Genomic DNA, 25,185 nt, shown 5'->3' on the forward strand with positions numbered 1-25,185 from the left:
ATCTTTGTATTTGCTCCAGGGGTTATAGTTTCAAACCTCAACAAATGTATACTTTCACACCCTGCCTACCACCAGTGCCCCACAATCCTCCTCCATGTTCCATGGCCTTCTACTTTCACCCCATCATCCTTCACCTCTGGTTGCTTTAGTTTTGCAATCAGATGTTCAGAGCTTATTGGTTTGGTTTTAACTGACACTTTGTTTTGTTTCTCTGTATTCCACGTATGAGTGAGACCATCCCATATTTGTCTTTCTCCTTTTGACTTACTTTATCAGCATTATCCTCGCCAGTTCCATCACAAATGACACATTATGTTATTTCTGAGTGACAGTCTTGTCTACCAAATCATGGTCATCAAAGGTCTCAAAAGCAGAGCCTCTCTTGCCACTGCCACAATCAGTCATGATTTCAATCACTTCAGTTGTTCCATACTGCTCAAAATAATCTCTTAGATGATGTTCTTCAGTGTCTTCTTTTATGCCACCAGCAAGTCATTTTCATAGTTAAGTGGGCACTGAGTCTTTCAGAGACTCTTCTTGACACAGCCTTCTTTTGTTGCACGATTCTTCCATCCACTTTGTATGTCCTTGCATTCATGGCAGCATCCACTTTCTCAACAGTGGCATAAGTGACAAACCCAAAGCCTCTGGATCACTTGTTTGGTTCTCTCATTCCCCATTGTTCAAAATAGCTTCTCAGACTCTCATCAGTTGTTTCAAAGCTTAAATGTCCCATGAAGAGCTTTCACAGCTATTCTAGCTCCTGGGGACATTCTTAACTTGAGTATGATGGCAGTGAAAGGAGAGAGAGTGCAAATGCATACACAGTGGTATCCATTAGCAGAAAGGCTAACAAAAAATGTTTTTTTAAAAGATTATTTATGCAGGGCCTCCCCGGTGGCGCAGCGGTTGAGCGCTGGGTTGCGAAGCTGCCCGCAGCCTCTGCAGCGCCGGTTCGATCCCCGGCTGCTCCCCGGCCACCGGAGGAGGGTCCCACATGGCGCGCAGACCTCTCCTGCCGCCCACTGCTCCCCTCAGCAGTGTACTTCGGTCCTTCTGCCTGCTCTGCTCCCCGCTCTGGCTCCGGTGAATTCTCTCACCCTCCCGCGCTTCTGACTGTACCCAGTACTTGTATAAATAAATAAATAAATAAGTAAATAAATCATTAAAAAATTTAGAAAAAAAAAGATTATACAGAACTGAGGTACAATCAGGCACAGGAGGGTGAGAGGATTCACCAGAGACAGAGCGGGGAGCAGAATAGGCAGATGGACCAAAGACACTGTTGAGGGGAGCAGCGGGCGAGGCAGGAGAGGTCTGCCTTGCCAAGTGGATTTCTCCCTGGCTGGCCGGGAATTGAACCCGCACTGCAGAGGCTGTGGACAGCTTCACAGCGTGACACTCAACCTGCTGCGCCACCGGGGAGGCCAGAGACATGGGGGGTGAGAGGACTCACCAGAGACAGAGCAGGGAACAGAACAAGCAGACTGACTGAAATACACTGCTGAGGGGAGCAGTGGGCAAGACAGGAGAGGTCTGCTGCACCACGTGGGTTGCTCCCTGCCGGGCCGGGATCAAGCTCACGCTGCAGAGTCTGAGGTGTGTTTCATAGTGCGGTGCTTAACCCCTTGCACCACCAGGGAGGCCCAAAGCTTTTATTTATGCATACAAGAACTGGGGTATAGGCCAGAGGTGTGGGGGGGTGAGAGGATTCACCAGAGACGGTGGGGAGCAGAACAGGCAGATCTACTGAAAAACACTGCTGAGGGGAGCAGTGGGCGAGACAGGTGCTCGTGAGATAGGAGAGGTCTGCTGAGCCATTTGGGTCAGCTCTCTGTAGCTCTCTGCCTGGGACCAAACTCATGCTGCAGTGGCTGTGGATTGCTTCATAGTACTGAGGCTTAACCCCTTGTGCCCCCTGGGAGGCCCAACTTTTTTTTTATTAAAGATTTATGCATATAAGAACTGGGGTATAGGTCAGAGGTATGGGGCGGGGGTGAGAGGATTCACCAGAGAAAGAGTGGAGAACAGAACAGGTGGATCTACTGAAATACACTGCTGAGGGGAGCAGCAGGTGAGTCAGGAGAGGTCTGCTGCGCCAAGTGGATCACCTCTCTGGCTGGGAATCAAACTTGTGCTGCAGTGGCTGTGGATTGCTTCATAGTGCTGCATCTTAACCCCTTGTGCCACCAGGGAGGCCATTTATTTTTTTTTAAGATTTATTTTACTTATGCACAGAAGAACTAGGGTGTAGGCCAGAGGTGTGGGCAGTGAGAGGATTCACCGGAGACAGTGGGGAGCATAACAGGCGGATATACTGAAATAAACCATTGACGGGAGGAGCGGGTAAGACAGGGGAGATCTATTGAGCCAAGTGGGTCAGCTCCCTGGCCTGGGATCAAGCTCATGCTGCAGTGGCTGGCCATTGCTTGATAGCACTGAGACTTTAACCCCTGTACTACCACGGAGGCCCTGTGTAGTTTTTAGTTTTGACTTTCTGAATGGGAGGGTGAGTATATTTATACACTAAGAGACTGAATATAGTACAGATATAATTTAATGATTCCGTGGTATAGAAAATACTGCTTTTCATTATGTTTTCCTCCCCCACTCTTTTCCAGACTCAGCAACCTAAAGAAGATGGGGTTTATGTTTTTCAACCCCATACTCAGCCAGTTAGTTGTCTTTACTTCTCACCTGCCAATCCGGCTCACCTACTGTCACTGAGCTATGATGGCACGTTACGCTGTGGGGATTTTTCCAGCGCAGTTTTTGAAGAGGTAAATCTTAAATGTGTTTATATGCTGACCTCAGATGATAATCCTGGGTTCTTTATGAAATGCTGGAAGCATAATTGTTATATCAGGTAGGTGGTATAGCCTAGGGTCTTTGGAACTTCCCTACGTAAGTCCAAATCCCAGACTGTCTGATACTACTTGATACCTTAATAAGTTACTTACCATCTTTGTGTCTCACTTTCTTAGTTGTGAAAATGGGATAGTGTCTACCTCATAGGGTTGTCATGAAGATTAAATGCATTAATGCAGATAAAATACTTAGAATTGTCTAGTACATAGTGTTTGCTCCTATTTTTTTAATTTTTGCAAACAACTTTTCAATAACTTTTTTGTTTTTTTTTTTTCCCAAAAAGATTTATTTATGCATACAAGAGCTGGGGTACAGGCCAGAGGCACAGGGGATGAGAGTATTCACCAGCGACAGAGTGGGGAACAGAACAGGCAGACTGACCAAAGTACACTGCTGAAGGGAGCAGTGGGCAAGTCAGGAGTTGCTCCTTGGCTGGCCGGGAATCAAACTTTTTGCTGCAGTGGCTGTGGATAGCTTCATAGGTTGCATCCCAACCCTTGCGCCACCAGGGAGGCCCAACTTTTTTGCTTTTAGACTTAAGACAATATTTTTTTCATTCAAGAAAAAAAATTGCATATTATATTCTTGTTCATTATTCCTGGGCTTTGCACATGTGAATTTTTTTTTTTTTTTTTTTTTTGTGGGACCCTCGCCGGCAGCCGGGGAACGATCCGGTGTTGCAGAGGCTGCGGGCAGCTTCACAGCGCAGCGCTCAACCACCTGCGCCACCAGGGGAGGCCCTTGTTTTGTTCTTATTCATACCTCTGTTGGTTCTGGCTTTAGGACTCCTTATAGTATTTTTTGGAGTGGGGGTTTAGTCGTGATGAAATTCCGGAGTTTGTGTTTGTTAGTGTTTGTTTGTCCTTTGCCTTATTCTCTCTTCATAGAGAGAGAGTAACCATTCTAGTGGGTTTAAATAGTGTCTCATTGTCGATTTAGCTTGCATTTCCCTAATGGTTAATGATGCTGAACATCTTTTGATGTGCTTATTGGCGATTTTTTTAAATAATAGAAATGTCCATTCAGGTCCTTTGCCTATATTTTATTTGGATTATCTGTATTTTTAGAATTGAGTTATAAGTGTATGTTATATACAGTAAAATTTACCTTTTTAAGTGTACAATTTGTGCATTTTGGCAATTTGCATGTAATTGTATAACTACCCCACAATCAAGAATTAGGAAGTTTCCATCACTTCAAAAAATTACCTCGTGCTCATTTGTCCTCAGTACCTGCCTCCTTCCCCCAACCCCTGAGAACCTCTGATGTGTTCACTGTCCTTATGATTTTCCTTGTTTGTGAATGAAATGAAATCATACAGTGTGAGAATTTTTGTGTGACTTGTTTAATCTAGTGTAATGCTTTCAAGATTCAACCATGTTTTTTCAGGAATCAGCAGTTTTTTTTGATAATACTGATTGAACTAGTTAGTACCTTGTGTTATACATCAACCTGAGTGTGCTTTATATATGTTACTAAGCCTTATAAAATCATATGAAATAGGTAATGTTATTCCCTCTTAGCAAATGAAAAAAACTGAAGAGATTTATTAACTTGCTTAAGGACATTCAGGAACTAGGATTTGCATGTGGGTCTCTGTCTCCAAAGCCCCTCCATTTAACCATTTTAGTACTTCAAGTTTCATTAGTATATATTGAGCTTTCTTGGGTGTGTAGGGTTGGGATACTTTTGGTGTGTTAATCTCAGTTTATAATAATTAAACCTAAAACTTACTAGCAATTCAAGTTTCAATAAGAATTGTGGTCATTCTCTCTTACTTGATAGAACTATTTATTTTTTATTACATGTGTGACCCCTGAACCCAAAGTGGTAGAATTGTAGATCATATGTGAATAAAAAATTATAGTAATACATGTTCATGATAAAATATTTATAATAAATAGAGTATGCAAAGTAAATCTGCTGTCCCCCATTCCCATTCTCTGGAAGTAATGTTTTATTTCTTGGGTTTACTTCCAGAAAGTAGACATATAAGCTTATAGATTTCTCCTTTGCACTGTTGAATTCAAACTGCTTACACACTTTTTTAGCTACTTGCTTTTTCACTAAATAATCTATTTTTGATGGTAATACAGACTTATCATCAAAATATAGGTGTTTAGCATGCTATTTCAAAGTAGAAATACTTTGAAATACCACCATTCGTTTAACTAGTTCTCTCTTGGTGGATATTTAGGTTGCTTCTTATTAGTATTTTAAGCAGTCTTGTAGCAGATGTTGTGATATATATGTACATATGTAAATAAATATTTCATGGTTATACTCTGAATAATTAGTGAATTATTTAGTGAATTTGGTAAAATTAATGAATTTAGTGAAATTATTCAAAGAGTATAACCATGAAATATTTTAAGAGATGTACCCTGATTAGCTTTCAAAAATTTGTACCTATTTACACTTCCACCAAGAGTAGCTCAGGCATTCAACCATCTATCTCTTACTTGGTTGGCAAAGTTACTTGGTATATTAAGGTGTTTCAATTGTAGAATTTACATTCAGTCCATGTCCTGCCAAGTTTCATAGGGTAGGTCTGAAGTTTTGATTTGAGATTTGTGATACAGGTGGATGGCCCTCACCTGGGTGGATGGGCCATTTGGTAATAGGTGAGACAGCTGATCAGTGTCTCACTTTCCACCTGTGTTAAAAGGGAGTGATCATTTTGCCCTGTGCTTCCTGTGGGGATGATGGGAGGATAAATGACCTTATTTGGGTTGTGCTTTATATTTCTTTTACCAAAAATATGTATGTGTTGGCTTTCTGTAAGAGTCATATATATATATACATTGATTGTTGCTTATGTCTTTAGGTATATAGAGATGAAAGAAGTAGCTTTTCCTCCTTTGACTTCTTGGCAGAAAATGCCTACTCTTTAATAGTAGGACACTGGGATGGAAGTATGTCACTGGTGGATAGACGGACACCTGGAGCCTCTTATGAGAAATTTAACTCTTCTATGAGTAAAATAAGAACTGTTCATGTTCACCCAGTACAGAGACATTATTTCATGGCTGCAGGATTGAGGTATGTTCTTTATAAAATTTCATTTATATTTTTAAAATTTTATTTTTCGTAGAAGAACTGGGGGGTGTAGGCCAGAGGTACGGAGTGGGTGAGAGGATTCAGTAGAGACAAAGTGGGTAACAGAACAGGCAGATTGACTGAAATACACTGCTGAGGGGAGCAGTGGGTGAGACAGGAGAGGTCTGCTGTGCCATATGTGGGTTAGCTCCCTAACCAGGGATTGAACTCTAGCCACAGCAGTGATAGCACTGAGATTTAACCCCTAGGTCACCAGGGAGGCACCTTTATAAAATTTTATATGGCCTTTTCATGTTAGGACTTTGTTTTAATTTCATTTTCAGAGACACTCTGACTTTTGTGATACCCATAGGTCACATAATTTTTCTCTCCACACCAATTGGTTTCTTTTGAGTGTGATTCTTTTTAAAATGAGAGATTCTTCTGCATTTAATGAATGGTGAAAGTATTAAAAAAAAAAAAACATATTTTTGTTTTCTTTGGCCTCATAAGCATTTACCACTAGTCTTTTGAGAAGAAAACTTGAAATTAAAAAAAAAGTTGTATGTGACCTATACCTTGTCGGTGGTCTGTGTTAACTTTTTTCATGGAGCGACTGGAAAACTAATTAGAATCTTTGTCTCTCTGTACCCACTGGTTACATATATCTGCTCTAATTTTGGCATTTTCCTAATATTTTTACTTTTTATGTCAGTGTTTGTAAAATTAATGCAGAATATTGGAGGGTTCTGTTTTAATTGTTCTTCAATGAAATGAGTGTTTGAGTGTCTACTTTATGTTCAGAGCTGTTCTGCGACCTCACTACATGTTCTACATGGCAATACTGAGAATTACTCCTCCCATTACAGGGATATTCACATTTATGATACAAGGTGCTTGAAACCGAGGGGAAGAAAGCCTTTGATTTCTTTGACTGAACATACAAAGAGCATCGCTTCTGCCTACTTTTCTCCTGTTACTGGTAACAGAGTAGTGACCACATGTGCTGATTGTAAGCTGAGGTAAATTGAAAAGTCAGAAAGATGTTGAGGAATCTAAAGAGTCTGTTGCTACGGTGTCAGTAACTCACTTGCACTGTAGAGTTTACCCTTATTACATTAGCTGTTAATGGTTTGACTTTCTAGTACTTTAATGAGGGAATAAGCTCTAGTGCCAAGAAAGTGCACTGGAATAGCTAAGCACAAGGAGAAGGGGGAAATGGTGGTAATGTGGTTAGCCTTTTTTCCCCTGTATTTCTCCAGCTGCCCTACAACAACTCCTTGGTTGTTGGCTGGTCCTAGTCTCAACAGCACCTGGAAATCATACTATCACGCCCTCAAGCAGTCTCATGGGGCAATTGCTCTTGAGGCATGCATACACTTTTATTTTATTTTATATATTTTTTACATTTTTCATTTTTGTGCAATGTATGCATTTTCATCTTGGCTATAGTCCCTGTGAAATTCCCACCACCCATTCACCCGTGAACTATCACCATGGTCCCTTGTGCTTGTCCCACCCTTGTTTTGATCCTACTCCCTTCTCGCCCCCTGCAGAATGTTTCTGGTTTATAGTTGCCTGTTGGTTTTGATTTTTACTTTATTATAATTACTTTTTTTTCCCTGAGCCCTTTTTTGGATCCTCTATATTCCTCCTATAAGTGAGACCATCTGGTATTTTTCTTTTTCATTCTGGCTTATTTCATTGAGGATGATCCCTTCCAGCTCCATCCATGTTGCTGCAAATGGCATGAGTTTATCTTTTTTGATTGCCAAGTAATATTCCATTGTGTATCTATACCACATCTTCTTGATCCAGTCATCTATTTTTGGGCATTTGGGTTGTTTCCATAGTTTACCTATTGTAAATAGTGCTGCAATAAACATAGGGGTACAGGTGTCCTTTTGAATTAATGTTTTTGTGTCCTTTGGGTAAATACCTAGGAGTGGAATTACTGGGTCATATGGAAGCTCCATTTTTAGCAGATTGAGGAACCTCCACACAGCTTTCCATAGTGGTTGCACCAGTTTGCACTCCCACCAGCAGTGTACGAGAGTTCCTTTTTCTCCACATCCTCGCCAACATTTGTTGTTGCTAGTTTTTTTAATATGTGCCATTCTCACTGGCGTAAGATGGTATCTCATTGTGGTTTTGATTTGCGTTTCCCTGATTACAAGTGATGTTGAACATTTTTTCTTATGCCTGTTGGCCATTTGCATGGATGCATACACTTTTAAATTGTACATTTTCAGACCACATCCTTTATGTATGACCAATGATACTGTAATTCTGAATATAAACACTTTAGAATGTACATTTTAAGTGTGGGGTAGTAGTATTTAAATTATCCACACTAAAGAAGAGCCGAATTTTATAAAATTCCTTGTAACTGTTGTTAAATATGTTTGTTTTTTTTTTAGTTTTTTTTTTTTTATAGAGGCATGTTTTTATTTATTTATTTATTTATTTTATTTGTTTGTTTTGTTTATACATGCACTGGGTACAGTCAGAAGCGCGGGAGGGTGAGAGAATTCACCAGAGCCAGAGTGGGGAGCAGAGCAGGCAGAAGGACTGAAGTACACTGCTGAGGGGAGCAGCGGGTGGCAGGAGAGGTCTGCGCACCATGTGGGATCCTCCTCCGGTGGCCGGGGAGCAACCGGGGATCGAGCCGGCGCCGCAGAGGCCGCGGGCAGCTTCGCAACCCAGCGCTCAACCGCTGCGCCACCGGGGAGGCCCTGTTGTTAAATATGTTAACTGAGGTTTGTTAGAACCAGATCCTATATATTTTAAATTATATTTTATAAGAGACTGAATTAAGAACAAAAACAAGTTAACAAATTGTTAACTGAAATATAATATATTTCATGTGAACCAATGGAAGAAACACTGTTAAACACACTGTTATTTCAGAAAATTTTCAAGAAACAATACTTATTTTTTCTTGATCATCGTGTTACAGGATCTTTGACAGCAGCTATATATCCTCTCATATTCCTCTCCTCACCACCATCAGGTAAGTTTTCATATGCCAAATAATGTAGAGCCTAAGTTACTATGAGGTATTTGTTGGATTGCATACATTAAACATGTGATTGTAAAAGAGATTTATAGGTCTGGTTTTTGTATTACATTAAGTGTCCCAAGTTGCTAGTTCCTGTCCTCTCCAGAGTGTTCTTTCTTTCAGTTCTTGGTATCTACAGAGATGTTCAATCTCCTTTAGTTAGTAGCTGCCCTCTGCAGTGGGAAGTTATTTTTGGTTAAGGTGAATGACTTTATTCCAACCTGAATTACCCATGTTATCTTATTAAGGAAGACTGTCTCTTGTCACTGCTAATGGGGCTAGCTGAAGCTCTGTGTCTCTGCCCCGAACTTAGAGGACTTCCTCACTTCCCCATTTTCTTTTTGCATCTGCTACTATTAAATATACTTTATATCAAGCTTTTCTCACTGCCTTCTCTGGATTTTCCTGTTTTATCAGTATCTATGAAGTTGGGAGCAAGGTGTACAATATATTTTGATTGTTGCTTCATGAGTTTTGTAGTGTATAGAGGCTGTATTTCCTTTTCCACAAGTTTTCTCCTCTTCATGTCCTTTTGCAAACATCATTAAACCATCATTATTGGTTTGTAATGTGTTCTAAAAAAGTTATCTAGAGTGATGATTCTGGGGTCAGTAAGAAAGCTGCGTCGTTTTGTGGCAGTGGGTGATGTACTTCTCTTTAATAAAGGGTTATTGATGTATTAAGGTATAGAGACTAAAAGGGCAGTACTTTGCTTTTTTGTTTGGAGAACTGTAAAGAGAAGCACATGTATTTTTGAGATTTTAAATATTATTTTTAGTTGTACTATAAACACATAAGAATACATTCACCATATTAACAATCCAACAGTGTTAGGTAAATTCACACAGTTGTGCAATAGATGTCTAGAATGTATTCTTCTTGTAAAACTGAAGCTTTATGTCCATTAAACATTAATTCTTTTTCTCCCACCTCTGGACCTTGACAATCATCTTTCTGCTTTTTGATTACTTAAATAACTTAGATGACTGGAGTCATTTGGTATTTGTTATTTTGTTGCTGGCTTATTTCACTTAGTAGAATGTCCTTGGTGTTCATTGTGCTGGTGTTCATGTTGTATCATGTGACGGGATCTCCTGTTTTAAAGGCTGCATAATAGTACAATGTAAGTATGTACCACGTTTTTTTTATCCTTTCATTTGTCAGTGGTCATTTGGGTTGTGTCTACCTCTTGGCTGTTGTGAATAATGCTGCAGTGAACCTGGGCGTGTGCTTATCTCTTTAAGATCCTGCTTTGAATTCTTCTATATATCTAAAGTGGAGATATTAAGGGATCATGTGGTAATTCTGTTTTGAATTTTCAGAGAGATTTCCTTAGTGGTTCATTTTACATTCTCACCAGCAGTGCACCAGTGTAATTTCTCTGCATAATCATCAATGCTTGTTTTCTGTTCTTTTAATAGTGGTGATCTTAATGGGTGTGGGATGATATCTCATTGTGGTTTTGATTTGCATTTTTCTGATAGTTAATGATGTTGAACATTTGTTGTATGCCTGTTGGCCTTATGTATGTCATCTTTGGAGAAAGGTCTATTCTTTGCCCAGGTCAGTTTTGTTGTTGTTTTGTATTAATTTCTTATATATTCTGCATGTTAACATGATTCAGTGCAATCCAACTATATGATTTGTAAGTTTTTTCTCCCATTCTGTAGACTTTTTTATTCTGCCGATTCCTTTGAAGCAGTTTTATTTATTATTTTTTTATTATTTAAATTTTATTTTTATATTCCCCTTACAATTACATCCCCCTTATTTTGACCCCAAGCCCGCCTTTCCCCGCTCCCCACCCCCTACAGAGTGTCTCTGGTTCATAGTTGTTTGTTGATTTTGATATTTTCTTTCTTATAGTTATTCTTTTTCCTGGTTCCTTATTTAAGTTTTCTAGATTCCTGCTATGAGTGAGACCATCTGGTATTTTTCTTTTTCTTTCGTATTTCACTGAGCATGATCCCTTCCAGCTCCATCCATGTTGCTGCAAATGGCGTGTGTTTATCTTTTTTGAATGCTGAGTAATATTCCATGGTGTATATGTACCACATCTTCTTGATCCAGTCATCTGTTTTTGGGCATTTGGGTTGTTTCCAAAGCTTAGCTATTGTAAATAGTGCTGCTATGAACATAGGGGTGCAGGTGCTCTTTGCAATTGATGTTTCTGTGTCCTTTGGGTAAATACCTAGGAGTGGAATTGCTGGATCATATGGAAGCTCTATGTTTAGTAGGTCCGGAAATCTCCACACAGCTCTCCATAGTGGTTGGACCAGTTTGCACTCCCACCAACAGTGCAGGAGAGTTCCTTTTTCTCCACACCCTCGCCAACATTTGTTATTGCTAGTTTTTTTAATATGTGCCATTCTCACTGGTGTAAGATGGTATCTCATGGTAGTTTTGATTTGCATTTCCCTGATAACAAGTGATGTTGAACATTTTTTCATATGCCTGTTGGCCATTTGCATTTCCTCTTCAGAGAAGTTTCTTTTTAGCCCTTTTGCCCATTTTTTGACTGGGTTATTTACTTTGTTTTTGTTGAGTCTCCTCAGCTCTTTGTCGATTTTTGTGATCAGTTCCTTATCATTAGTGTTGTGTGCAAATATTTTCTCCCAATCAGAGGGGTGTCTCTTTGTTTTGGTTATTGTCTCTTTTGCTGTGCAGAAGCTCTTTAATTTGATGTAGTCCCAGCTGTTTATCTTTGCCTTCACTATCACTGCTTTGGGTGATATGTCTGTAAAGTTGTCTTTGATGTGCATATCATCTAGTGTTTCGCCTATATTTCCTTCTATGTATTTTATGGTTTCAGGTCTTATGTCTAGTTCTTTAATCCATTTTGAGTTGGTTTTTGTGCATGGTGTTAGGTAGTAGTCAAGTGAAGCACAGTTTTAAAGTTTGATGTAGTCTTATTTATCTGCTTTTGCTTTTGTTACCTGTGCTATTGGTGTCAAACCCAAGAAATCATTGCCAAGTTCATTATCCTGAAACTATCCCCTTGTGTTTTCTTCTAAATACATATTAAGGAACCTCCACACAGCTTTCCATAGTAATTGCACCAATTTGCACTCCCACCAGCAGTGTAGGAGAGTTTCTTTTTCTCTACATCCTTGCCAGCATTTGTTGTTGCTACTTTGTTTTTAAAGATTTATTTATTTATTTATGCATACAAGAACTGGGTGTGTATGGGGGGGCAAGAGGATTTCAGAAGTGACAAAGTGGGGAACAGAACAGGCAGACTGCCTGAAATACACTGCTGAAGGGAGCAGCAGGTGAGACAGGAGAGGTCTGCTGCACCATGTGGGTAGCTCCCTGGCCGCCTGGGGATCAAACTTGTGCTGCAGAGGCTGCGGACAGATCAACAGTGCTGTGCTCAACACCTTGTGCCGCCAGGGAGTCCCCTGTTGCTATTTTTTTTAATATGTGCCATTCTCACTGGTGTAAGATGGTATCTCATTGTGGTTTTGATTTGCATTTCCCTGATTACAAGCAGTGTTGAACATTTTTTCATATGCCTGTGGGCCATTTGCATTTCCTCTTTGAAGAAGTTTCTTTTTAGCCCTTCTGCCCATTTTTTGACTGGGTTATTTACTTTGTTTTTGTTGACTCCTCAGCTCTTTGTCAATTTTTGTGATCAGTTCCTTATCATTAGTGTTGTGTGCAAATATTTTCTCCCAATCAGAGGGGTGTCTCTTTGTTTTGGTCAGTGTCTCTTTTGCTGTACAGAAGCTCTTTAATTTGATGTAGTCCCAGCTGTTTATTCTTTCCTTCACTATCTTTGCTTTGGATGATATGTCTTTAAAGGTGTTACTGAGGTATATGTCATATATTGTTTTACCTGTATTTTCTTCTGTATATTTTATGGCTTCAGTTCTTTTTTTTTTTTTTATTTATTTATTTATTTATTTATTTATTTATTTATTTATTTATTTAAGCACTGGGTACAGTCAGAAGCGCGGGAGGTTAAGAGAATTCACCAGAGCCAGAGGGGAGAGCAGAGCAGGCAGAATGACGAAATACACTGCTGAGGGGAGCAGTGGGTGGCAGGAGAGGTCTGCGTGCCATGTACCGGGGATTGAACCCGCGCTGCAGAGGCTGTGGGCAGCTTCGCAGCCCAGCGCTCAACCACTGCGCCACCAGGGGAGGCCCGGCTTCAGTTCCTATATCTAGTTCTTTAATCCATTTTGGGTTGGTTTTGTGCATGGTGAGGTAGTAGTTAAGCCTCATTCTTTTCGAGGTAGCAGCCCCCACCTGTTTATCTTTTCCTTCACTTTCTTTGCTTTGGGGGATGAGTCTTAAAAATGTTACTGAGAAGAAAAATACCGGATGGTCTCACTCATAGCAGGAATCTAGAAAACTTAAATAAGGGACCAGGAAAATGAATATAAGAAAGTGAAAATCAAAATCAACAAAAAACTATGAACCAGAGACACTTTTTGGGGGGTGGGGGGCGGGAAGGGAAGGATTGGGGTCAGAATGGGGCTTTTGCAATTGTATGGGGGAAATATAAAAATAAAATTTATTATTTAAAAAAATAAAAAAAATTAAAAAATAAGATTTAAAAAAAAATGTTACTGAGATGTATGTCATGTAGTGTTTTGCCTATATTTTCTTCTATATATTTTATGGTTCCAGGTCTTATGTTCAGTTGTTTTATCCATTATGAGTTGGTTTTTTTGCATGGTGTGAGGTCATAATCTAGTTTCATTTGTTTGCATGTGGTGGTCCAGTTTTCCCAGCACCGTTTATTGAACAGTAGTCTATAGTTTTCTTTTAGAGTTCTTGTCTGGGGTAATGCTGGCCTTATAGAATGAGTTTAGAAATGTTCTCTCTTTAGTTCTTTGCATGAATTTGAGGAATATTACTGTTAATTTTTTACATATTTGATAACATTCTCTAGTAAAGCCATCTGCTCCCGGACTTTTCTTTGTTGGGAGGCTTTTGATTACTGCTGTAATTTCTTTACAAATTACAGATCTACTTAGTTTTCTATTTGTGATTTCTATTAATTTCCTTTTCATGATGCAATCTTGGTAGGTTGTATGTTCCTGGGAATTAATCCAGTTTATCGGTTATTTGTTGTCATGTAATTGTTCATAGATTCTCTTATGCTTTTTATTTCTGTGGCATCAGTTATAATATCCACTCTTTAATTTCTGATTTTAGTTATTTGCATTTTCCCTTTTTTCCCTTAATCTAGCTAAGTGCTTGTCAATTTTTATCTTTAAAAAATTCTTACTCTATTTATTTCATTTCTATCTGCTCTAATCTTTAGTATTTGTTTCCGTCTGCTACCTTTTGCTTTATTTATGTTCTAGAGGTTTGAGGTGTAGACAAGTTGTTGATCTTGACATTTAAATGTAACCATTTCCTTCTTATTTTTAGGACTTTTCTATTTGGATGTGCTGCAGAGAAAAAAGGGGGATTTTCCTATGGAGTTAGATAATAGTGAACAAAACAGATGTTTCAGTAGACACACAAATCACTGTACTTGGCACTGGAAATTTATAAAAAAGAAGACATCATCTCTGTCCTTATTTTCAGTCTTGTAGGAAGGATCATATCAGGTTGATGGTAATTCAGTAACTTAATTTTAAGAAACTTGGCAGAGAAAACCAGCATTTAGGAGCAATTCCATCTTTATCCTCTGCCCCTTGAATTATTTGACACTATCCTTTAAAAAAATTGTTCTTTTCACTAGGCACAACACCATTACTGGGAAATGGCTGACTAGATTCCAAGCCGTGTGGGATCCTAAACAAGAAGACTGTTTCATAGTTGGCAGCATGGCCCATCCACGACGGGTAGAAGTTTTCCATGAGACAGGAAAGCTGGTGCATTCTTTTTTTGGTGAAGAATGCCTTGCTTCTGTGTGTTCCATCAATGCTATGCACCCAACTCGGTATATTTTGGCTGGAGGTAATTCCAGTGGGAAGGTACATGTTTTTATGAAATAAGAATATTGAGTTTTTGGTTTGGCAACACTGATTTGTTTAATCAGTGCTTAAGGAACCCAGTGATTCATGTGGTTTAATCTTTTCACTTGGTAATATATAGTCTGCTTAGTAAATATAATACTGCTTTATCAATAACAACCTTTAGTAAGGTAAAAAGCCTTAGAGTGTTTCTACTACATGGGGAGGGAATCTGAGGGGAGGCTATGATGCCTTTAGCACTTTTAGTTAGGCACTATGTTGAGAAATTCTGGCATTGTAATTTATAAAGCTTGGAATTAGCAGTATTAAAAGATTGTATGATCTAATGGTATTTTTTTATTTTATAGTGATAAATAGATTCATGGTTTATTTTATAGTTTGGAGTATTTTTTCTAGAGTCACACACTGGGAAGGGTCTCAGAGGTACTAAAAGGTCATCTAACTTCATGATTTTGAAACCTTTCATTTTCTTAACCAAGAAACCCCTTTTCTCCTCTGCCTTTAAATTAAATCTTTTGTGAAAGTGTTAAATAATTGCTGAGACGCTTTGGTTCACTGATGCAGGACCTGGGTCTTTGTGCCGACACTTTCCCTTCCCCTTAGAGACTCATAGCTTCTTCCTATGGCACAGCAAAGCAATCCCAGGGATCCTAGGGATGTAGTTTGGATCAATCTGACCCCTGCAGCCCAGAGATTGCCCTCAGATCAGTATTTCCCAGGCTTTGGGCTGTAGCTGATCACATGAAGTCATTTTTTAGTGGCCATGACTGGTGTTTTAAAAAATGAAAAGTAAAGAAATAGAAAACATAAAAGCAAGTATTGTTTTGTGAATCTTAATGACATATGCACATATATATGTAGGTTGTGTATGTATATTCTGGTGTGAAATGTTTGTTACTGTGGTATTGCGGGTCATAGTTTAAAGAAGTGAAAGTACTGCCTTAGAAGGCCCCACACAGCCCTCTCTCTCCTTGTATTTGAACTCTCCACAAGAGATTCAGTAATCTGTTATGTCATTATTTTTATTCTTATTCATACTCTGAGGCAATATTATGCAATACTCACTACTTTTGGCATTTCTCCATAAAAATATTTTCAGAAGTTTCAACAGTTTGAATTTTTCTGTTGTTGGAAGGAGAGCTACTAAATCCGTGACTAAGGTAATGTCACACAGTACTATATCAAGCTTTTGTCATTGTTCTTCATTGCCAAAGTACTACTAAAAGACTATTGCAAATAACTTTGATGCAATTATATTTGAATTCTAAAATATTATCTTCTCAAAATTGTTTATCACAGAAATAAAGTGACATGTATAATTTCCTTGAATAATTCTTGACTCAGTAATTTCCTTCGCTGATTGAAATCTAAGTGTTTGGAGTTTCTGTTTATTAATAGGTTGTAGATATTTATAAGGTCTAGGAATTCTCTGTTTTCTTGGTAATATGATACAGGAAACTAATTTATGAAATAGAAAGTAAAGCTAAATGGAGTTGTATTTAAACTGTCTTGGAGATGGTAAATGAAGATTTTATGCTACCTTTCTCTTTTCTTTTCTTTTTTTTTTTTTAAAGATTTATTGATTGATTGATTGATACATACATACATGCACTGGGTACAGTCAGAAGCGTGGGAGGGTGAGAGAATTCACCAGAGCCAGAGCAGGGAGCAGAGCAGGCAGAAGGACCGAAGTACACTGCTGAGGGGAGCAGCGTGCAGCAGGAGAGGTCTGAGCGCCATGTGGGACCCTCCTCCGGTGGCCTGGGAGCAGCCGGGGATCAAACCGGCGCCGCAGAGGCGGCGGGCAGCTTCGCAACCCAGCGCTCAACCGCTGCGCCACCGGGGAGGCCCATACCTTTCTCTTTTCTATGCCACTTAATTTCACAGGTTCTAGAGTGGCCAGTTCTGTGAATTTTTTTTTTTTAAAGATACAAGTCATACATTAATACCATCATTTAAGCTTTGAAAACTTGATGGTAATTGTCTGGTTTCTGCAATAAATGTTATCAAATTTTTGATGTTTCTCACTTTTGTGGTTTCTTTTGTCATTACAGCTTTGTAAACTGTTATTTTCATCAGGCCCCACATAATAAGAGTTCTATCTTGTTGAGACAATGCAGGAAAGGAGGAGTGAGTGGGAACTTGTTTCTCATGATGGTAAGCTTTATAATGAAGTAATTCTTAAAATCTAGAAAAGCACATAAAGGAAAATGGTCTCCCGTAGTACATTCTAAAACTAATCTGTTTTGAAAGGTATTTATCTCAGAGAGTTGCTTAAAATGGTGTGATGGTGTGGCTTGTGTGGTGTCTGTAATTATGTGTGTATTGTTTGCTTTCTCCCTTTTAGGATAAGCCTTTTTTGTAAATTGGCCTCTGATTTCTCTTAAATGTGTAAACTTTGAATTCCACTTACTTTCTTTGAGATGCTTGGCATTTTTTTATGTGACTTTGAGGAAGGAGATGATGCTCATTTTGGGTGAACAGCAACTTGGCCAGACGAGGAAAGAACACAGATAATCAGGAATTGATTAAGCCCTATTTTATTATTCTGGCCTTTGTGTTTACTTTCCACAAAGAGAAGACTTTGCAAAGGCAGTTCTCCAAGAACTCGGGTGGTGGATACCAAGATTTGAATCTTTGCAGCCACGACATGGTACGTATACATGGGGAGGAGCAAACACATGTGCCTGCTACATCACACCTAAGACAAACACACCTTATAATTTCAGATTCCAAAAACTTAGGTGTCCTGCTTATTAGACTGTCATGTCTGACTTAAGACCTTTTGGAGTATTTTTGTGTTTTCCTTTTTGGTATGGCATTGATGGCAGTAGCGAGTTTCAGTTCCAAGATGGCACAGACCTGTATTTTGATTCATTTGGATTTTCAGATGAAAAGGTAGAATTTTGTGAGAAAGGTAACATTTAGAACAGTTACTCAGAATAAGGAGGAAAATGTTTTAAGGTATCTTTTCCTAAAATAGTTGTGTGAGAGGAAATGTTTTAAATGCATCATTTATTCTATCAGCAAGTTTTAGGGGGTTGAAGGAATCATGTTTGTGATCTAAAAGCAGAAGTTGTGCTCAGGTGCAGAGGGGCCTGGCTATGATTGAGGAACCCTAAACAGGAAGTGGCTGCTAGAACCTTAAAACGTTGTGTGCACAGGTGCGTCCTTAGGTGGTAATCTGAAGGTGTGCGTCTGATGTAAATCTCTAGGGCTGTGGAAAGCCAATTATATCCAGTGTTTATAAAAAAAAAAAAAAAAACACATTGAGGGTGGAGAGAAAGCACCCTCAGTGGAGGACTGTGGGTTTTTCTGTGGTGGGTGCACTATGGTGACTACACCTGAAGGGGGAAAATACTATACATCCAGCACGCCAACAACAATGTAAACCAATGGTACTGCAATTAAAAAATAAGCCATTGAACTCCATTGGGGACAGAGCACTGGATATTTTATAGGTAATTGGAACCTCTCAATATTCGGAAATGAGTGATATAACCTGATACTTTAGGAAAATAATGTGCCAGCAAAATGGAGGATTGGGGGGCAGGTAGACTGAAAACAGTTAGATAAGCTAGCATGGTGGACCATGTCATTGGTTTCACCTTTTGTCCTCATAGAATTTAGAAGAACATTACCACAGTGATGGCTACATAATCAGGTAAGATCAAGCATTATAGGAATGTATGTTGTAAATAAGGAGGTTTATTACTATAGAGGTTATGCCGTTCTGTTGCCTTCATAGGCAGTGTCTTCTGTTCGTCTTATTCCTGGCTTGGGGAAGAATACTAGAAGCTGGGCCATCTAGGTTCTATTTTGGGATGTAAGAACTTCTTGGTTTTCCTCATCAGGAGAATTAGGCCCAATTCATTTCTAAAATTATTTTACCTTTATAGCTTCTGAGTTCCTAATGGTATTTTGTGGGAAGGGACAATAATAATAGATATAAGCAAAATGATTATTTCAAATGATTCTAGTAAACGGCAGTCATAAATCCCACTGGTATCCTTTTATCTATGTATTAGTAATTTTGAGGAAAAAGTAAGACACGGTGTAAGGCAAAAAAGAGTCTATTTCTTCTATGATATTTAAATATTTATTTAAGTTCAAAAATAATTTTCATGGCACCAATGATTTTATGCTAACTACATACTGCATATGTAGAAAAAGGTACATTGCTTTGAAGGAAAATGTAACTTAAAATTTTTGGCAAACAAAAGGTTAACAACTATGTATTTTTAAATGAAACTAAGAAAATTCACATTTGCAGGTAGTTTACCCTCTACTGCTTAAAGATGCAGTACACTATTCTTTAGTAAGAATTTATTTCCTTTGAAAGATGAAGCTATGTAAATCATTGCTTTTTCTACAACGAGATCTAACTAAGAGAAAATGGAAGACAACAGTAGAACACAGCGAAACCAGGTTAAAAACGTTAACAATTTTTAATGATAGGCAGATACCAAAAAAGATTGGTCGCCAACAAAGGAGATTTGTTATTCTGGAACTATTTGAAAGTAAATTGAAGGAAATCTTTTGTATTTTTTGAGAAAACCCTGGAAGAAAACAACTGAAAGTTTTATTCAGAGAGCAAAATCTAGCTGTTGGGAGTGGTATGAACTATTGTACTGTTAGGACTCTAGACACAATTTATGGGAAACGGAACACTGCATCTTTCTTTAATGTGACTATGAAAGGTCAGAGTCAGGGCTATCACTTACTGCATAGAAACACCATGTTCTACAGACTGAGGTAGGAACACTACACTAAAGGTAATCTGCTATGTTGCATAAGGTAGTACATATCCTGGTTAAAACCAGCCCTCTGTTTCCTAACAACCTTTTCATCTCTAAGAGTACCTTTCACTGCAGTCCTGTGTTAAAGTCCTTCTTGTAGAGATGACAAGTGGCAGTGACTAGTTGGTTCAAAGTGATCCCTAATCTTCCTAGGATCTCCCTCAGTTTGTCTTGTCACGTGGTAAGTAGATGTTTGCAGTTCTGCCCATATTGTTGCTGGTATGGAAATGATCAGATAGACCTTTTTCCATTCTTAGGTTCTGGCCATGATTTTAGTATTGCAGTACTTGATCTTGCTGCTCTAGGCATTATACAGCTCTTTGCTGCTTGGTTGTTCGAGCACTTTCAAACAACCCCAGTGCCTCCACTGGGAAGTGGTCCTAGATCTTTAACCCATGTCAGGAATTGGGGCAGAGCTGACCTTCTCTTTGCCAATATACTATAAGGAGCAGTTTTATTATTGACTAGATGGGGTTTGGTTTATTATGGCCAAATTCAGCTCACTGTTTTTATAAATGTTTTTATTGGAACATAGCCATACTCTATTTTATTACCTTTGTGCTAGGATGACAGAGTTGAGTAGTTGACAGAGTATGGCCCATAAAATCAAAATGAAGATATTTATGACCTGGCACTTTAGAGAAGTTTGCTGACCCCTAGTCTAGATGAAAGTGCATTTAAAATTATGCAACACTCCCCACTCCAGCCCCCCACCCCCCAAAAGAAAAACATTTATTCCACAGCTGCTATGTTCTAAACGTGGATATGGTTCTGGCATCTTAGGGGATAAGCTGGGGAGAGAAAATCACAAGTGACTCATCTTGTTCTGCATTGGGGGCTGCCCAGCATCATAGGTGTCAGTGGCTGCTCCACTTTTGTGTGGGTCCCAGGAATACATCCACTGACAGTTCTTACATAAGTCCTATGCCTCAGATGACTTAGCAATCTCTCCCTGAGATGAAAACAAGCTATTGTGTGTGATTGGTTGTAAGACTTGCAGAACTCAGGCCTCGGACCCCACGCTCACTCTTCACATGCTGTCATTCTGTGCGCTTCCATGGCTTCCCTCAGCAAAGATGGCAAGTATGTTCCTACAGCTTTTATTGTCCTGATGTAGAGGAACCCTAGGGGGCAGTATTTCTACAGCTAAGTGTTGGTCTCTGCCACATTCACCTTCTTTTGTAGGCATCTCTTAGAAATCCTATTTAAAGAGATTCTTTTCCTGGTCCCTTCCAAGGCTGTTTGTTGATCTTGGAATTCTATTTTCTGAAGCTTTTCATTCTCAGGATCAGTTTCTTCCTTGCATCATTTAGTTCATCAGGCTCTATTTTCTTAATCCATAAAGTAAAAACAAAATATGAATTGATAAGAAAATATTTTGTTGTTAAAATATAAATTGAAATAGTCTTTTGGGGGGAGTTGTGTGCAAAATAAGTACCGTTCTCTGAATCTTAACAGTCTCTCAGGTACCATAGCTCTGGTCTCTGTTAACTACACTTTGTCCAACATTTCTGACAGTCCTATCTAAGTGCTGCACCACTGAATTCATCTAATGCCTCTGGAGCACTACAGGTCTTGAGGTTCTTCAGGAAAAAAAAAATCACATAAGTCTAATAAGTTCATTATACAAAACTCATGGCGATGCCCACTAGGAACTATTCTAAGGGGACAGACTTACCCTACCCCTGCTGCTGCTGCTGCTGTAGCGGTGGTCCCTTCAGATTCCCACTCTGCTCAGATTTGGAAAAAAAAGGAAAAGAAAATCCAACTCAGACCGTCATAAGAAGCAACTTTCCATTTAATCATTCTACATGGATGTTTACTTTTTTAAAAAGCTCTGTCTGGCAAGAAAACCTAGGCAGTCCCCATTGTCCAGACCCCTCGCCTGCCCCACTGAGGCTGCAGTGCTGAGTCTACGGGAACCCAGTAGGGAAAGCTCCTGCAGAATAGAGACAGCGGGTCTCTAGTCTTCACGGTGTCACATCTGCTAGGTGACACTACTGCAATAATCAGTAATAGTAAAATAAATTATTTTTATTTGGTACTTTCAAAATAATACACATCTATGAAAAATCAAAATTCAAAAGCAAAAATTATCCTGCAAATTGGAAGGATGACAGAGTCGCCGAGCCTTTCTTGAAAGAAATGAGTTTTCCCAGTTTGTTTAGACAGGGCATGAGACTATCCCTTTCCTCTTCTGGGAAATGACCCTCCTAGGCTGTGGACTTTGAGTCATGAGAGGAGGACTTGGTGCATGTGCCGATGGTTCCGCGATGGGTCCCACTGCTGGGACGGGGTAGCCGGGCTCCTTGGTCCCCGGGCTAGTTATTGGGAGGAGTCATGCCTTCTCAGGTGTCAATGAGCAGGCTCACCACTGAGCGGATTTTGCAGGCAAACCATCGCCTGAGGGGACAAAAGTATTGATAGTGGAATTGTTCAAACTCGGGGGTCTGGCGGATATCTCGGAAAAAGGCAATGTCAAGGTCAGACTCGGTAAGGATGATCAGGAGGAGGAGCAAAACAAAGAGGAGTCCCATGGTCACAAGGAGCAAACGGAGGACACTTAAAACAAACTTATTCACCTGTTCCTCCGGCCCGCCGTGCCCCTGGCACAGGGCCCTCAGCTCTCCCCCAAGGGCCTCCACATCTGCAGCAGTCGGGGTGCTGGCCTCAGATTCTTTCTCCTCCTCGATGCTGCAGGTGGCCCCATTGATCTGCCGGGACAGCAGCATCAGCTCCAGGCTGTGCTCAGCCACAGGGGTAGGTAACACGCTGTCAGCCGGGCTGTAGGCCTCATCCGCAATCACAGCGACTCGCTCATTGCTGTCTGCCCGACTGCTCCTCACATGAGGCAGGAAGGTGTCCCCGTGGGAGGAGGAGCGCACGGGGGTGGAGTGGGCACTGTCCCGCAGGGACTCAAGGCCTAGAAAGACAAGAGGAACACAAGTAGGCTTTCTGTGTCCGCCACACACTCGCTGCCTGGTGGAGACAACACCCTGTTTTATTTGGTCACTGTGATCTTGAGGAATCCCCACCGCATATCAACACCTCAACAGCAGTGGCTGCTGTACTCTGTTTTGATAGATAAATAATGGCACAAGAGAATAAAATACCTAGCAATAAATTTAAGCAAGAAGGTAAAAAGGCTGTGTACTGACTACTTTAAGATACTGATGGAAGAAACTGAAGGCACGAATAAATTGAAACTGTGCTTATGGTTCAGAAGACTTAAAATTTCCATGCAACCCAAGCAACCTACAGATTCAGTGTGATCCCCGTCAACATTGCAATTGTATTTTTCAAATTAATAGAACAAACTACCCTAAAATTTGTATGAAGCCACAAAAGACCCTGAGTAGCCAAAGCAATCTTGAGAATAACAGAGAAAGCCTAATGTGTTCTTGATTTTAACAAATCTATATAGTAGTCAAGACAGTATGTTATTGGCGTAAACAGGCACGTAATTCAATGACTAGAGAGCCTAGAAGTAAACCTGCACAGATATAGTCTGTTAACTTCTGACAAAGGAGGCAAGAATATACAATATGGTAAGGACAATCTTTTCAATAAGTGGTGTTGGAAAACTGAGTAGCCATTATAGAAGAATGAAATTGGATCACTATCTCACACCATATACAAAAACTAAGATGGATTAAAGGTGAAGAAAATGTTGACATCTCTCTTGGCAATCAATTTTTGGTTCTGGCTGCAAAAGCAGAGGCAGCAAAAGCATAAACAAGAGAAACTATACACCAACCAAAAGGCATCACCACAACAAAGGAAAATAACAAATGAATAGATAACCTAGTGAATGGGAGAAAATATTTGCAAGTCACATATCTGATAAGGGACTAATATGCAAAATATTTAAAGAGTTCACATACTCAATAGCAAAAAAAGTTCAGTTTAAAAATGGACAGAGGGGGCCTCCCCGGTGGCGCAGCGGTTGAGCGCTGGGTTGCAAAGCTGCCTGCGGCCTCTGCGGCGCCGGTTCGATCCCCGGCTGCTCCCCGGCCACCGGAGGAGGGTCCCACATGGCGCGCAGACCTCTCCTGCCGCCCGCTGCTCCCCTCAGCAGTGTACTTCGGTCCTTCTGCCTGCTCTGCTCCCCGCTCTGGCTCTGGTGAATTCTCTCACCCTCCCGCGCTTCTGACTGTGCCCAGTGCTTGTATAAACAAACAAACAAATAAATAAATAAAACATGCCTCTATTTAAAAAAAAAAAAAAAAAATGGACAGAGGATTTCAATAGAATTCTTCCAAAGAAGACATACAAATGCCCCCTAGGTACATGGACAGATCTTCAACATCATTAAAGGTAAATGGGTAAATAAAAACCATACCTAGACAGTATCTCATCAATTACTGGTTGATCATCAAAAAGACAAGAAACAAGTGCTGGTGCAGATATGGAGAAAAGTCCTTGCACGCTGTAAACTGGTGCGCTACTCTGGGCGGAGTGGATAAAGGCAGTCAAAAGGACAACCTTCCAGTTATAAGTTAGGCAAGTGTAATGTATGGTATAGTGACTATAGCTGATACTCTGTTTCATATTTGAAAGTTGCTAAGAGTAGATCTTAAAGTTCTCATGATTTAAAAAAAAATTATTTGTATGTGGTGATTGATAGTAACTAGACTGATCATTTCACAATAAATAGATATACTGTATCATGTTACACATTATCTGGGGAAGGGAAAATAGGACAGAAGCAGCAGCAGCAATCAGAATGGCCTTGGTTGATTGATGTTTCCTTTTTTTCTCATGGTTTTAGCCTGGTTTGTTAAGAGTTTGACTTCCTGCCTTTGGCTCAAGGGACTGGTTTAACCCCAATTTGAAAGAGAATCTGAATCACAGACTGTCTAGGTCACACAGTTCAAGGAGCTCATTTATCTCTTGGGCTGAGGGCCTTGAGGGGCAGAGTAGGAAATGGTTTTGGCCTAACTGGGCTTTACCAAATGCTGATACTGGAGCTGGTTTTCTTGTAACAATCCGGCAGTGACTCTTCCATTTTAGAGAGGTCCCTTTTGGATTTCTGTAATTGTTGTTGGTCTCTTCAACCTCCTAGTCCTAGTTGTCCTGACCTTGTGAGATATGAAACCCCGAGCTGCTCTTCCTAAGTGCTCTCGTCTTCACCTTAGGTTAGGCTGCCAGCACTCCCTATTTTTAGACACTCCAGAATACAAAGCTGTCTCTGAGAAGATCTTACTGGATTAGTGGGGAAATTCTTTCGTATCAGTTAGAAACTAACCATTATTTTTACTTTCAGATGGAACATATCTCTTTCCAGGGCTCAAGCTCTGGTAGGAATAAACAGGGACTGGTTACTCCTGCAGTGAAACAGCAGCCACCAGGCCAGAGGGTGTGGGCTGATCACACCAAGTGTGGCCCACATCACGGTGCCCCCCAAGGAAATAGCTCCTTATTTCTGCTGTGTTTTCTTGTCCTTCATGGAAGTGCTAGACTCTCTCTTTCTGACTGGGTG

At 39.9% G+C, this 25,185-nt stretch overlaps 2 protein-coding genes across 13 annotated transcripts in view; one reads left to right on the plus strand and one right to left on the minus strand.

Moving 5' to 3' along the window:
* WDR76 (WD repeat domain 76) overlaps nucleotides 1–17,128 on the plus strand; it is a 44,159-nt gene extending 27,031 nt beyond the window's left edge. The window contains exons 9-13 of the mRNA XM_037502376.2: nucleotides 2,622–2,780; nucleotides 5,696–5,910; nucleotides 6,777–6,929; nucleotides 8,867–8,920; nucleotides 14,670–17,128. Of these exons, the coding sequence (XP_037358273.1) occupies nucleotides 2,622–2,780; nucleotides 5,696–5,910; nucleotides 6,777–6,929; nucleotides 8,867–8,920; nucleotides 14,670–14,925 (837 nt within the window). The 3' untranslated portion in view covers nucleotides 14,926–17,128. The remainder of the gene's footprint in view (nucleotides 1–2,621; nucleotides 2,781–5,695; nucleotides 5,911–6,776; nucleotides 6,930–8,866; nucleotides 8,921–14,669) is intronic.
* Nucleotides 17,129–18,995: 1,867 nt separating this feature from the next.
* The window catches only part of FRMD5 (FERM domain containing 5), a 348,168-nt gene continuing 341,978 nt past the window's right edge, over nucleotides 18,996–25,185 (minus strand). For 8 of the 12 annotated variants that reach the window (XM_054701135.1, XM_054701120.1, XM_054701123.1 and 5 more), the window contains one exon: nucleotides 21,717–22,626. In XM_054701135.1, the coding sequence (XP_054557110.1) occupies nucleotides 22,052–22,626 (575 nt within the window). In that variant the 3' untranslated portion in view covers nucleotides 21,717–22,051. Of the gene's footprint in view, nucleotides 21,434–21,716; nucleotides 22,627–25,185 lie in introns of those variants that run through there. The other 4 variants (XM_054701129.1, XM_054701131.1, XM_054701125.1 and 1 more) reach the window with 4 other exon arrangements.

This window comes from Talpa occidentalis, unplaced genomic scaffold (assembly GCF_014898055.3).
Source record: "Talpa occidentalis isolate TD23 unplaced genomic scaffold, MPIMG_talOcc4v2.1 talOcc4.11, whole genome shotgun sequence".
In the NCBI taxonomy this organism is placed as follows: domain Eukaryota; kingdom Metazoa; phylum Chordata; class Mammalia; order Eulipotyphla; family Talpidae; genus Talpa; species Talpa occidentalis.